We start from the raw sequence: 14,654 nt of genomic DNA, 5'->3' as shown, positions 1-14,654 counted from the left end.
CTCCACACCTGCAGCACTCACAGTGGGGAGAGCAGATATTTGAGTCCTCCCAAATCTGAGAGACATCAGCACGAGCCCTGCAGTGCCGAAAACCTGAAAAATCCATCTCCAATTCCAGATCCTAAAGGGCAGGGACAGCACCCACTTAAAATAAGGCTTAGGGGACACAACAAACACTACAAACAGCACCAAGGCAGTTTTTAAAATTTAAACTTGCCATTAAAACATGTTTTGGTCAGAGCCAGGTGAGTCCTCACTGCTATCCCTGTGTGCACACCAAAAATCAGTGACACCCTAGAGGGTTTTGCCTTAGAGATACCCCAAAGAGATTAAATGGGACTGGAAATGGGAATTAAATGGGAATGAACAGGGAATGGAAATGGGATTGGAAATGGGAATGAAATGGGAATGGAAATGGGATTGGAAATGGGAATGGAAATGGGAATGGAAATGGGAATGGAAATGGGAATGGAAATGGGAATGGAAATGGGGTTTGGAATAGGAAAGAAATGGGATTGGAAGTGGGGTTGAGAATGGGGCTGGACTGGGATTGGAAATGGGATTTGGAATGGGATTCCTCCCATTCCCAAATTTAAAGAATTCCCTGAAATCAGGGAATGCTCAGCACAGAGTTTTCCTCCTGCCCCTGGAAGAACAAGACAAGACCTCTGCTATCCCCTCTGCTGTCCCCTGGCCAGGCTGGTCCCACAGCTTTTAAATTCCAAATTCCCATTGCAGCCTGGCAGTGCACTGACAGCACGATTCAGTTTTACAGGGGAAATTGGAACTGTCGCCCATTCCAAACCTATAAAGTCAGATTTCTTGTAAAACAATATCAACACTTTTGATTGGCAAAGTATTGAAATAAACCTGTCTTTTAACTGGCTGGATAAAGATTTTTTTAGCTCTTTTAGGTGACTGGGGAAGGGCCAAGGTAACAGGATACAACCTAATTTCCAGCATTTTTATTTTAGTTTGGATCCTCATTACTCTTTGCCACTAAAGGAAATTGCTGCATCCAAAAAAGTTTCACCCAGAAACCCGATTTAGTTTTTACAGGGATTTGTAAGAGCAGAGAGGGGTTCCAGCTTTGTCTGTGGGTTTGATTTTGGGGTGACATCATCTGTGCAAATATGGGAAAATCTGAGCTGGATGGGCAGTGGTGGGAGGCAGCTCTGACATTGTTATTTCCCTGTTATTTGCTGGAAATCCTCTGTGCCAGGTGCCATCCCACAGATTACAGGGAAATTTCACCTCTCCACGCAGAGAAACCAACTATCCTGAAACTAAAACACTCTCTGGGCTGCAATAAAACCAGAGACAACGTGGAAAAAAGTAAAAAAAAAAAAAAAAAGCCATCAAGACCATTAGTCAATGCCATCAGCAGCCCCAGTCTGGCTCCTCCCTCACCCAAATGATTTGATGTCCTATTAGGCGGCTCATTAGGAAAACTCAAAGCCTTTCACCACAAGAGTCATTCCTCAGAGCTGCACGCTGGCCCCACAAAAGCTCCCAGCCATCCTCTGCCCCCCAGAACTCCTTCCAAAGTCACCTGGGAACTCCCAAAAGAGATTTGGGATTGTCTGGAGGACAAACACAGACAGGGAAATGCCTGGGGATGCTCGGGGAGTGTTAAAGCCTCAGCGCAGGCATGAGTGAAAGAAACAAATTGTTGTTTTTGCTTTGGAACACAGCGGTCTGGTGATAATTCAATTTCCAGCTGATACAAAGTACCCGAGCCTGACAAGAGGAGCTGGTGCCATTCCAACTCTCCAACATCCCAATCCCAAACTCGGGGATCTCCCACTGGAAATTCTCCTGAATTTCCCTGCAGGGATGTTCAGGACATTTTATTCATTGAGTTTTTTCCACCCTGCTCAGCCTTAATGGAAGCATTCCTCCGACGCCCACCTCTTCTTCCTTAAGGTCATTTGGAGAGGCCAGAAATGAAAATAATTGGCAAATCCCGCTGCTCGACACAGAGAATCCCACTGCTAACACTCAAACAAACGCTGCAAAAAAACACGGAATTGGGGCAGGGAAGCTGAATCCCAGACAGCCCAGCTCTTCAGGGCACTTCTCGGCTTCTCAAGTTACCCTGAAGAACTCCGAGTTTTAACTTTGCACATTTCAAAACTCGGCTGGGCCAAACAAATCCTGCCCTGAAATCCAACACAAACAGAGCTCGATGCCTCCGAGTGTCCGCCACAAACCGGGCAAAAGCTCTGCAAACACCCAGAAAACTCCTCCAGCACCCCACAAAAGGATTATTCTGTGATTCCCTCCACCCTGGCATTCCCCAGAAGGCAGAAATTTGGGAAGCAGAGGTCTGGAAACACAAAACTGCACGGCCCCGAAGGGAAGCAGAAATGTGTTCAATCCCTTTTCTGCACGGAAAAAAAAAAAAAAAAAAAAAAAAAAAGACATTCCAGTGGTTTTCTGTGCTGCTGCACATCTGGAGGCTCAGAGCTTCCTCCTGCTGCACTCAGCCCCGGTTTTGGGGGGAAACCCTGCGGGATTGGGGTTGGGGAAGGGGCAGAGAGCTTTGGGGTCCCCGGGCTGCTCCAAAGCTTTTGTGTCCCGAGCTTTGATGTGCGGATTCCTGCGGGACAAAAAAACTTTCGGCTCCTCAAGGAGGAGGAGGAACTACGCAAGCCCGGAGGTTTCCAGGGGACTAAATATACATTCACATATATATCCACGGCGAGAGAGAAAGAGCCAGAGCCTCCAGAAACTCATCCCCGAGTTTTCCCCCGGAAAAAGCAGCCCGGCAAGAGGCGGCTCTCGCTCCAAGGAAGGCGAATAAAGAATTGTTTTAAGTTTTTTCCCCTTTTACGGGCCCCCTGACAAATGGCATTCAGAGACTCGGGCAGCTAAAGGAGGTTGGGTGGGTTTTGTTGGGTGGGTTTTTTTTTTTTTTTCTAATTTTTCTTTTTTTTTTTTTTTTTTCCTTTTTTGCTGGAATGCACAGGGAGGAAGGGAAGCCAAGAGGGTTTTGCCCCCGCACCGAATCCCCCCTTTTCCCACTCCCCCACGACCCCGCAGCTTTTGGGGGGGCTCGGGGACCCCCCTTACCTGCCCGGCCGAGGGACAGGGCACCCAAGAGCAGCAGCGCAGCGGGCACCGAGCAGCTCCGTATCCAACTGCGCCTTTTCCACCGCGTGTGCGTATCCATGCTCCCCCCCACCAAAAAAAAAAAAAAAAAAAAAAAATACAATAAAAATCAACGGGGCACCAACTCGGGACAGCTGGAAAAAGGTAGGATGAAAAAAAAAAATGTTTAAAAAACGATTTTAAAAAGTACAAAATAAGCAATCCAAGCTGTCTCCAGAGCAGGCGCTGAGCCCCCCCGGCAGCCCCCCCCGGGGAGCAGCCCTTTATAAAGCCATGGGGCGGGCGGAGGGTGCGGGGGCTCCGCCGCGCTCTGCTCCGGCCCTGCCTCGCCGGCTCCTCCGCTCAACTTTTCCCTTCCCTTCTCTCTCTCTCTCTCCCCACACCGCCCTTTTTTCCCCCCTTCTTTTAAACCCGGGGCAGGAGTTTGTCAATCTCGGAGCGGCGCAGCAAATCAGGGCCGGGCGGAGCGGCCCCCCCAGCGCCCGCCCCCGCCGTGTCCCGGCCCCCAAATCTGATTTATTTTTTTCTTTTTCTTTTTTTTTTTTTTTCCCCCCCGCTGGAATAGCAGCAGACGGAGGTTTTTTTTCCGCCTCTTGCCGTCTCTCCTCGCTTTTTTCCCTGAGTTTTATGGAAACTCAGAGTTTTAGATTTTCTGTGCTGTCCCCCCCACCAAGGGAACGCTGAGGAGGAGAAAGCTTCCAAAATGCAATGATAGAACTGAGATGATGATTGTAAAGTAGAAGTGTGTAATATTGCATGGTAGAAAACTTTTTTAAAGTTTCAGAATATATATGTTCTATGTATAGAATATAAAGTTTTAGAATATATAGGTTTATAGAAGATAGAAAACTTAAAGTTATAGAATACTAGTATAGAGGTTATGATTATAAAGTTGGAGTAGAAGTGTGTAATATTGCATGGTAGAAAACTTTTTTAAAGTTTCAGAATACATATGTTCTATATATAGAATATAAAGTTTTAGAATATATAAGTTTATAGAAGATAGAAAACTTGAAGTTATGGAATACCAGTATAGAGGTTATGATTATAAAGTTTGAGTAGAAGTGTGTAATAGTGCATGGTAGAAAACTAAAAGATTTAGAACACATATATATTGTATATATAGAATTAAAAGTTTTAGAATACATAAGTTTATAGAATATATATTAGAGATTATGAATATAAAGTTTGAGTAGAAGTGTGTAATAGTGCATGGTAGAAAACTAAAAGATTTAAAAAATATATATATTGTGTATATGGAATCTAGTTTTAGAATATATAAGTTTATAGAATATAGAAAAGTTATAGAATATAGAAAACTTGAAGTTATAGAATACAGAGAACTTAATGTTATAGAATATAGTATAGACATTATGACTGCAGAGTTTCTATCACATGGTAGAAAACTTTATAAAGTTTTAGAATATATATACATTGTGTATATAGAATCTAGTTTTAGAATATATAAATTTATAGAATATAGAAAAGTTACAGAATATAGAGAACTTGAAGTTATAGAATATAGTATAGAGATTATGATTATAAAGTTTGAGTAGAAGTGTGTAATATTGCATGGCAGAAAACTAAAAGTTTTAGAAAATATATGTTCTATATATAGAATATAAAGTTTTAGAATATGGTTTTAGAATATATAAGTTTATAGAATATAGAAAACTTAAAGTTATAGAATACAGAGAACTTAATGTTTAAGAATATAGTATAGAGATTATGACTGCAAAGTTTCTATCACATGGTAGAAAACTTTATAAAATTTTAGAATATATATATATTGTGTATATAGAATCTAGTTTTAGAATATATGTTTATAGAATATAGAAAACCTAAAGTTATAGAATATAGAGAACTTAAAGTTATAAAATATAGTGTAGAGATTATGATTATAAACTTTGAATAGAAGTGTGTAATATTGTGTGGTAAAAAACTTAGAGTTTTAGAATATATATATATTGTATATATAGAAGCTAGTTTTAGAATATATAAGTTTATAGAATACAGAAAAGTTAAAGTTATAGAATATAGGAAACAAAGTTATAGAATATACTATAGAGATTATGATTATAAAGTATCTATCACATGGTAGGAAACTTTTTTAAAGTTTTAGAATACTTTTAGAATATAGTAGTTTATAGAATATAGAAAACTTAAAGTTATAGAATATAGTATAGAGATTATGATTATAAAGTTTGAGTAGAAGTGTGTAATATTACATGGTAGAACACTTAAAGTTTTAGAATATATATATTCTAGATATAGAATAAAAAGTTTTAGAATATATAAGTTTATAGAATATAGAAATCCTAAAATTATAGAATATAGTGATATCTAAGTTTTGTTGTGGAAGTTTTAGGGTGAAAGCTGATTCTTCCTCTCCACCCTCTTCTTCATGAGTTGGCGTGATATTGTGTAATTGGATAGAAAATCCACATTGCAGCCACGAGTGGTTGGTTATTGGGTTAAAAGTAAAAAGAATTTAAGTGTCATTTCCTAATTAGACAGTTTATCCTTAAAAGACCTCGTAGAGAGAGAGAGAGACATGGCTCTGTTTTTTAACTTGTTAGACAGAAATGCTGTAGAACTCATGCTTTGTGAGCCTGCAATGTAGATAAAGACTAATAAACATCTGAATTACCATTTCACACATTTAACCCCGACTTTGGCAGAAAAAAACCCCCAAAAAAACAACGAAGAATCCACATCCCCACTGCTGCCTGGTGGCAGGGAATGGCTGGAGCAGGGGCAGGAGGGTGGGTGGGACAGCAGGGCAAGGTTTCACAGCCGGAAGGTGCCAGGGGATGGTGCCAGCCCCAAAGCTCAGGGACCCCTGCTCAGGGTGGGATTCAAGGTCAGGATTGGGCTGGATCCTTGTGGGACCCTTCCAGCTCAGGATATCCTGCGATTCCATCTGATGGGGGAGTGGGAAATGCAGGGATTTGGCACAAAAAGCAGCGTGTGCGTGGGGTAAAAGGGCAGACAAGGAGGGGAAAGGGAAAGGGGTTCTCTTCATTGGATAGTGGGAGTTGGGGTGGCAAAATCCACCTCTGGATGGACTTTGGGAAGGGATGAATGGAAATCCATCCACCTCTGGATGGACTTTGGGAAGGGATGAATGGAAATCCATCCACCTCTGGATGGACTTTGGGAAGGGATGAATGGAAATCCATCCACCTCTGGATGGACTTTGGGAAGGGATGGATGGATGGACCATGCAGGGACAGTGAAGGAGTTTGGGGTTGCTCATCCTGTCCCTGGTTTTGGCTGAGTGATGGAAGAACCTGGGACCACGATGAGTTTTAGCCATAAATCTTTCATCCATCCCATTTGGGGTTGGGATTTGGGGTTGGGATTTGGGGTTGGGATTTCAGATTGAGATTTGAAGGACAATGTCCCAAGCAGGGACAGTGAAGGAGTTTGGGGTGGCTCATCCTGTTTGATTTGGTTTTGGCTGAGTGATGGAAGAACCTGGCACCACAATGAGTTTTAGCCATAAATCTTTGACCTGGTGGACTGAGAGTTACTTGGATGGATAATCAACATCAAACACACCAAAGCCTTAAAGGACAGGAGGCCGAACCCGCCCAGATCAAGAGAAACGGATGCTCCCACTCCACTCAGGGAAGGTTTCTGAAGGATTCAGTGGGAAGAGCTGCAGGAAATCCCTCCCTTCGCCCTGCTCCCAGGCTTGCTGTGGAGCTGGAAAAGCTGGAGGTGAGCCCCAGCAGGAAGAGTTTTCCTGCTGGAAGAGCTTTCAGCAGTGGGGCGAGAGGCAGAGCTGCAGCCCCGGGGCAGGGCGGGCAGAGGCAGCGCCAGCACGTGTGGGTTCGGTGCCAGCGGCACTCCCGGGCACATCCAGGGATGAAAACCCCTGCAGGGCTGTCTGTGTGGGTGCCCAGGTGAATCACACCGTGCTGCTTCTCCAGGAGGAGCCTGCAGGTGAGATCTGCCAGGGCAGCACCTGCACAGCCCTGCAGGCACCTGTGCTGAGCTCCACGGGTGGAGCCTGGGGCTGACACGGACTGTGCTCCCTCCTGCTCCAAAATATCCCAGGACTGACCCTGTTCACCTCCCTCCTGCTCCAAAATATCCCAATGTTGTGGGATTGACACCGTTCATCTGATCTTCTGCTCTAAAATATCCCAATATCCCGGCATTGGCACTGTCCATCCTCCTGCTCCAAAATATCCCAATATCCCAACATTGGCACTGTCCATCCTCCTGCTCCAAAATACCCCAGCATTGACACTGTCCATCCTCTTTCCTGCTCCAAAATACCCCAGTATTGCGATATTGGCCCTGTTCATCCTACTTCCTGCCCCAGAATATCCCAGGATTGACACTGTCCTTCCTCCTGCTCCAAAATACCCCAATATTGTGGGATTGACTCCATCCGTCCATCCGCTCCTTTCTCCAAAATATCCTGGGATTGACACTGTTTGTCCTTCTTCCTGCTCCAAAATATCCCAGTATCCTGGGGTTGACATCATCTATCTTCCCTCCTGCTCCAAAATATCCCAATATTGTGGGATTGACACTGTCTATCCTTCCTTCTGCTCCAAAACATCCCAGGACTGACAGTGTTCATCTTCTCTCCTGCTCTAAAATATCCCAGTGTTGTGGGATTGACACCATCCATTCTCTCTTCTGCTCTAAAACATCCCAATATCCTGGGTTTGACACTGCCCATCCTCCCTCCTACTCCAAAATATCCCAATATCCCAGCATTGACACTGTTCATCCTTCCTATTGCTCCAAAATACCCCAATATTGTGGGATTGATTCCATCCGTCCATCCACTCTTCTTCTCCAAAATATCCTGGGATTGACCCTGTTTGTCCTTCCTCCTGCTCCAAAATATCCCAGTATCCTGGGGTTGACATCATCTATCTTCTCTCCTGCTCCAAAATATCCCAATATTGTGGGATGACGCCGTCCATCCTCCCTCCTGCTCCAAAATATCCCGGGATTGGCATTGTCCATCATTTCTCCTGCTCCAAAATATCCCAGTGTCCTGGGATTGACACAGTTCATCCTTCCTCCTGCTCCAAAATATCCCAATATCCCAGAATTGACACTGTTCAGCTTCTCTCCTGCTCCAAAATATCCCGGGATTGGCATTGTCCATCATTTCTCCTGCTCCAAAATATCCCAGTGTCAATCCCACATTGACAGTGTTCATCCTCCCTCCTGCTCCAGAATACCCCAATATTGTGGGATTGACTCCATCCATCCATCCATCCATCCATCCATCCATCCATCCATCCATCCATCCATCCATCCATCCATCCATCCATCCATCCATCCATCCATCCATCCATCCTCTCTCCTGCCCCAAACACCCCAATATTCCCACTGGGCCATCCCACAGGCTCCCAGTGGCTCCATGGAGCAGAAGCTGTCCCACACATCCCATGGGGATCCTTTCTCTCCCCTCCATGTGTTCAGACTGTGAAATATCCCAAGAATTTGGGCTTGGGAGCAGGGTGGTGAAAGCACCAGCAGAGCCTGTGGGTTGCAAATTCCCTCCCTTGTCCCTTGGGATTGGAATTTGATGATCTTTAAGGTGCTTTTCAACCCAAATAATTCTCTAATCCCGTTATTCCAAATAATCCCTGATTATGGCACCAAGGGAATCAGGATTTCCCTGGGTGTCTGCTCACCTGGGGGGGACCCCATTTCTGCCCCAAATTCCAGGATTTTGGACCTCCCCCTCCCTGTGGGTTGCAAATCCCCTCCATTGTCCCTTGGGATTGGAATTTGATGATCTTTAGGGTGTTTTTCAACCCAAGTCATTCTCTAATCCCGTGATTCCAAATAATCCCTGATTATGACACCAAGGTCCCATTTCTGCCCCAAATTCCAGGATTCTGGATCTTCCCCTCCCTGATTTCTGCCATACAAGAAATGGAGTGGAATTTGATTATGTTTAAGATGCCTTTGGGTTGGAATTTGATGATCTTTAAGGTGCTTTTCAACCCAAATCATTCTCTAATCCTGTGATTGCAGATAATCCCTGATTATGGCACCAAGGGAATCGGGATTTCCCTGGATGTCTGCTCTGCTTGGGGTTCCCATTTCTACCCCAAATTCCAGGATTCTGGACCTTCCCCTCCCTGATTTCTGCCATACAAGAAATGGGGTGGAATTTGATGATCTTTAAGGTGCTTTTCAACCCAAATCATTCTCTAATGCTGTGATTCCAAATAACCCTTGATTGTGGCACCAAGGGAATCAGGATTTCCCTGGATGTCTGCCCATCTGGGGGTTCCCATTTCTACCCCAAATTCCAGGATTTTGGACTTCCCCTCCCTGATTTCTGCTATACAAGCAGCTCAGAAACATCTGGGTTGTCTTCTCCAGCACTGAGAGAAAATCCCAAACCCTTGGACTCCCCTCCCAGCCATCCCCTGCCCTTCCAGAGGCACTCACACACAGGAAGGGAGTTCCTAAATCCCCAAAACATGGCAGACAAGGAAATGGAAGCAGTGAACTCCCACAGCTCCCTTTTCCCTGCTCCAGACTGACACCAAAACACCCAAAGCTGGACCTGGATCAGATGCAGATGCAGAAAACCCGGCCCAGGAGCAGGAAATCTGAGTTCCCAGTTGCTTCCCAGGTGATGTGGGAGCTTGCACAGACCTGTTTGCTCCTCCTCGGCAGCAGCAGAAATGCAGAAATCAGCTCTGGTGGCAAACTGGAAAATTCCAGCAGGCACGTGCCAAGCGTGGGAGCCAAACCCGCAGTGGGAGAGGAGCAGATCAGGCGGAGGGAGATCCAGGAGGGGTCACAGGAGATGGGGGGGGGGTGATGGCAACCCCAAATCACAACCCCAAACCCCAAATCCCAGCCCCAAACCCCAAATCCCAGCCCCAAATCTCAACCCCAAATCCCAAATCCCAGCCCCAAATCCCAAATCCCAGCCCCAAATACCAAATCTCAACCCCAAATCTCAACCCCAAATCCCAACCCCAAATCCCAAACCCCAACCACAAACCACAACCCAAATCCCAGCCGCCAATCCCAAATCCCAGCCCCAAATCCCAACCACAAATCCCAACCCCAAATCCCAACCCCAAATCCCAAATCCCTACCCCGAATCCCAACGCCAAACCTCAATCCCAAATTCCAGCCCCAAATCCCAACCCCAAACCCCAAATCCTAAATCAAATCCCAACCTCAAATCTCAACCCCAAATCCCAACCCCCAAATCCCAACCCCCAACCCCAAATCCCAGCCCCCAAATCCCAACCCCAAATCCCAAGCCCCAAACCCAAATCCAAAATCCCAGCCCCAAACTCCAACCCCAAATCCCAGCCCTAAATCCTGACCCCAAACTCCAACCCCAAATTCCAAATCCCAACCCCAAATCCCAACCCCAAACCCCAAATCCCAAATCAAATCCCAACCCAAACCCCAACCCCAAAACCCAACTCCAAACCCCAAATCCCAAACCCCAACCCCAAATCCCAAACCCCCAATCCCTCCAGCAGCACCCAGGGCTGTGTCTGAGCAGCCAAAGGAACCCAGCAGGGCTGGGGCCAAATTTCTTTTAGGAACAGAAGTTGATGGAAGTGTTTTCCTCCCCAAATGCATCCTGAGCCCAGCTGGGGCTGTTTGTGGGATGGAGGAGATGTTTGTGGGCTTTCAAAAGAAAGAAAGAAAAAGGCTTAAGGGATATAGGTAATGTAAAAAAAAAAAAATAATTTACATGCTATGAAATCATTAGCAGCGTTCAGCCATTGTTGTGTGGTTTGAAAGGATTGGGAGAAGTTTGCAGGAATTATTGATAACCAAACCACCAAATCATTGATAACTAAACCATGGCCAGATGAGGGGAAGAGGCTGAATTGAGGAATTAAAATGACCTGAGCTGTTGTGTAAATAATTAGGACAGGCAGCTGCTCTCAGGAATGATTTCCAATACCATTTATGAGGAGAACACATCTATAAAATCCACATTTTCCCTCCTCAGTCTTAATGCCAGCCTTTACTCCTGGAAAATTTATAAACATGATTGCATCTCTGCCATTAATTCAATTTTTATCAATTGTTCTGTGCCCAAATGAGATCACAACTCCCAATCCTGATTTATAATCCCACACCTGGAAAGGATTGCTCCCAAATTCAGCTTTAAAAAAAATCGAGGATTTAGCCCTAAAGAGACATTTTGGATGGAGAGGCTTGGCAAAGGAAACTCTCCATTTATCCACAGAGGGAATTTCACATCTGGAATCCCAGAGCTCAGCACTGCCCCAGACTCACAGCTCTGGGTGGTCTTTAATTTGAACAAGGAGCTCAGTGCATTATCCAGAGTTGTTCTCACCCATTCCCACCCTGCAGCGTGGCAGCATTTTCCCCAAAACCTTCCTGAAAACGCTGCTTTGAATCCCAAATCCACATTTTCGGAGGTGATGGGCAGCCCATCATCACTGACAGCAGAATGCCACAGCTTTTCAGGCAGAGCTGATAATTAATGCTTTAATTAGAACCCAGGCATGATGAAACATTCAGCAGGTACCTCCCAAACAGCAAGAATAAGAAGGAAAATTATTTCAAAAGTTAAATTTTCTTCCCAGGAAAACACAAACTCCCACCCCCCTGAGGCTGAGCACCTGCTGGGGCTTTGCAGGAGCTGGGCACCAATTCTCCCCAGTCCCAGCTGCTGCTCCAGTGGGAATTCAAATAGGAATTTTTGCCATGAGGTGGCACCAGGGCCAGTCCCATCCGTGGAAAGAGCGGCAGCACAAGGTGGGGTTTGTTTTTGTGCATGTTTGGGTGTTTCACAGCTCTGCTGAAGAGAGGAAATAGCTTTATAAAGGGAACAGACTTTCCACTCCTCCTCTTTTTCCAGCCTTGTTGCAGCTCCAGGGTGACGGGGCCAAGCCTTGGATGTGTTTGAGGCATCCCAAGCTGTGGAATTTGGGATGAATTGCTCTGTGAGGAGGCTGAACTCAGCTGCCCCTGCCCTGTGTGTGCCCAGGGCCATTCCCCATCCCTGGGCTGAGCTCCCCCTGCTCTGCAGGCAGGGGCTCAGGCTAAACCCAGATAATCTGTCTGGGCTGCAGAGATAATCCCTGGGGACACACAGAGCGTGTGTGAAACCAGGAGCTGCCCCTGCGCTCTGATCCCCACCAGGGCCAAGCACTGAAGAGGTTCCCAAAGTCCCCCTGGCCCCACAAGGGCTTCACTGAATACCACAAACTGCATTTTCCAGCCCCCGTTTGTTCATTATAATCATGGCTGAAGATTAAAGTCACAAATTTACAGCGCCAGCAGCAGCTCCAGAGGTTCAGCCTGAGTGCCTGATCCCAAAATTTTCCTCTACACCCCTGAGGTGTTCATTTTGGTTGATCAGAGATGTTAGCAGGATGAGAAGAATGAGATGAGGAAGGGCAAGGCCTAGCTGGAATTAAATCTGGTCAAGAACAGCAAAAAGATCTTCTTCAAATACATGAATAACCAAAGAAAAACCTTTCCAAACCTTTCCAAACCTTTCCAAACCTTTCCAAACCTCCTTCCAAACCTTTCCAAATCTTTCCAAACCTTTCTACACCTTTCCAAACTATTCCAAACCTCCTTCCAAACCTTTCCAAATCTTTCCAAACCTCCTTCCATACCTTTCCAAACCTTTCCAAACCTTTCTATATCTTTCCAAACCTTTCTATACCTTTCCAAACTATTCCAAACCTTTCCAAACCTCCTTCCAAACCTTTCCAAATCTTTCCAAACATTCCCAAATCTTTCCAAACCTTTTCAAACCTTTCCAAATCTTTTCAAACATTTCCAAACCTTTCCAAACCTTTCCCCATTCAGAGGCAAACCCAAAGCCTGGGCTTACCTTAGACCTGTCCTAAACCCTCTGCTAAACTCAGCCTCTCCCTTCCCACAGAACAATGCCAGCAGAGCCTTTGCCAGCCCATTCCAGCTCCCACCCCTCTGGTTCCCCATTTTTGGGTGTTTTTCCCCCTTTTCCTGCCTTTCCTGGACCTGTCCCCAGCTCCTTTTCCTCTGGCCAGGCTTCCCCCTGGCTCTGTGCTCATAAATCAGGAGGCCAGAGGGGTTTGTGTTTCAACAGAGGCCACGGGGCTTCCACAAATTAGGTTTTGTTTGAACTGGAGGATCGTTTTTAGTAAACCAAACAAACTCCTTGACCCGACTTGTACTGCAGCAGAAGGAGCCCAGAGAGAGCTCCTGGCTGCAGCGGGAAGGTATTTTGTTAAAAAAAAAAAAAAAAAACCACAAAAAAAGTCAAAGTGAAACAGATTCTTGTGGCAGTGCTGAGGGAATGGAAGGTCTGAGGAGACACCCTCAGCTCAGACATTCTCCTGGGTCCAAGTGTGATCTCTGTGAGGGCTCTTTATCCAATCCTGGCAACCTTTAAATTGCCATTTTGCACTTTAAGATGCTTTGCTTGGTGTCATGTTTGGTCCCACTGAGCAGTTTTTCCTCTCCTTTGGGTCCCAGCAGAATTATATGGGGTTTTTTATTATATTTTAGCCAGCTCAGACAGATGCTCGACAGCTTTAATTTGGTTCCATCAAAGGCCATGAGGCTTCAGCTGTTTCTGCTCACAGCACCTCTGCCCATCCCTTCCTTTAAAAGCCAACTCTTCATCACCAACCATGACAGATTCCACTGCCAGGATGGCCATAAATCCCATTGCTAACTGGGCTTTCTCTCTCCAGCCCCACAGAGAACCCAATCCCTTTGCTGGAATTTTCCATCTGATCCATCCCCAGCTCCTGCAGAGCCCTCAGGACCCTTCACTGCCAGTCCCATCCATGGGGCTCCACTCCTGCCATGTCCAACCCAACACCAGAAATTCTGGCACTCTTTCCCCCAGCTCTGTGCTCAGCTCTTCACTCCAGGGCTATTTTAGCACAAATCCCATTTTTTTTCCTTTCTTTTTTTTATAGGAGTTGTGTATTTTAAAAAGCCAGACGAGGAGCTCCAGCTGAAGGATTCAATTGACAAAGGTCAGCAGCAAACATGACTAATCCATTATGCTGTTAAACAACTCAACATGCAGGGGTTAATCAATGCTAGCCCAAGGTCTAATCCCTCTTTCTGCTAAATAACTCACTGAAAACAAACTCTGCCTGCTAATGTCCTGCAAAGGAAGATAAATGCACCCCAGGCTCGAGGAGGTTCAGTTTTCAGAGCTCTCAGCTCCTCCAAAGCCTCACCACTGTCAGCCTGGCCAGATGTTATTCCCATCCTTGCAAGGAGAGGGATTAGGGGAAGGTTTGGTGGCATCCTGCCAGTTAAATAAAAAAAAATAAAATATAAAATAATAATTCAGAGTGGTGGATTGCTCAAGCTGGGCTAGCAGGGCTGTCCTGCCCAGAGCCAGGGCTGTTCCCAGGGGATATTCCCAACTCCTGCACAGATTCCAGCCCATTCCCTGTTTATAGCCCTGATTTGGGCTTTTCCAGGATGGCAATTTCACGCTACTCATAAATGTCCCTCTGCAAACTGGTGTCTGTTGAGCATCTTAGCTGGCTGAAATATAATAAAAAATACCC

The 14,654-nt window shown here is 45.7% G+C and overlaps 1 protein-coding gene across 2 annotated transcripts in view; it reads right to left on the bottom strand.

Moving 5' to 3' along the window:
• COL5A1 (collagen type V alpha 1 chain) overlaps nt 1–3,440 on the bottom strand; it is a 130,323-nt gene extending 126,883 nt beyond the window's left edge. For both annotated transcript variants that reach the window (XM_063174962.1, XM_063174963.1), the window contains exon 1: nt 3,076–3,440. In XM_063174962.1, the coding sequence (XP_063031032.1) occupies nt 3,076–3,175 (100 nt within the window). In that variant the 5' untranslated portion in view covers nt 3,176–3,440. The remainder of the gene's footprint in view (nt 1–3,075) is intronic.
• Nucleotides 3,441–14,654: the final 11,214 nt, after the last annotated feature.

This window comes from Melospiza melodia, chromosome 22 (genome assembly GCF_035770615.1).
Source record: "Melospiza melodia melodia isolate bMelMel2 chromosome 22, bMelMel2.pri, whole genome shotgun sequence".
Taxonomy (NCBI): domain Eukaryota; kingdom Metazoa; phylum Chordata; class Aves; order Passeriformes; family Passerellidae; genus Melospiza; species Melospiza melodia.
This window is presented reverse-complemented; position numbering and strand designations above follow the sequence as displayed.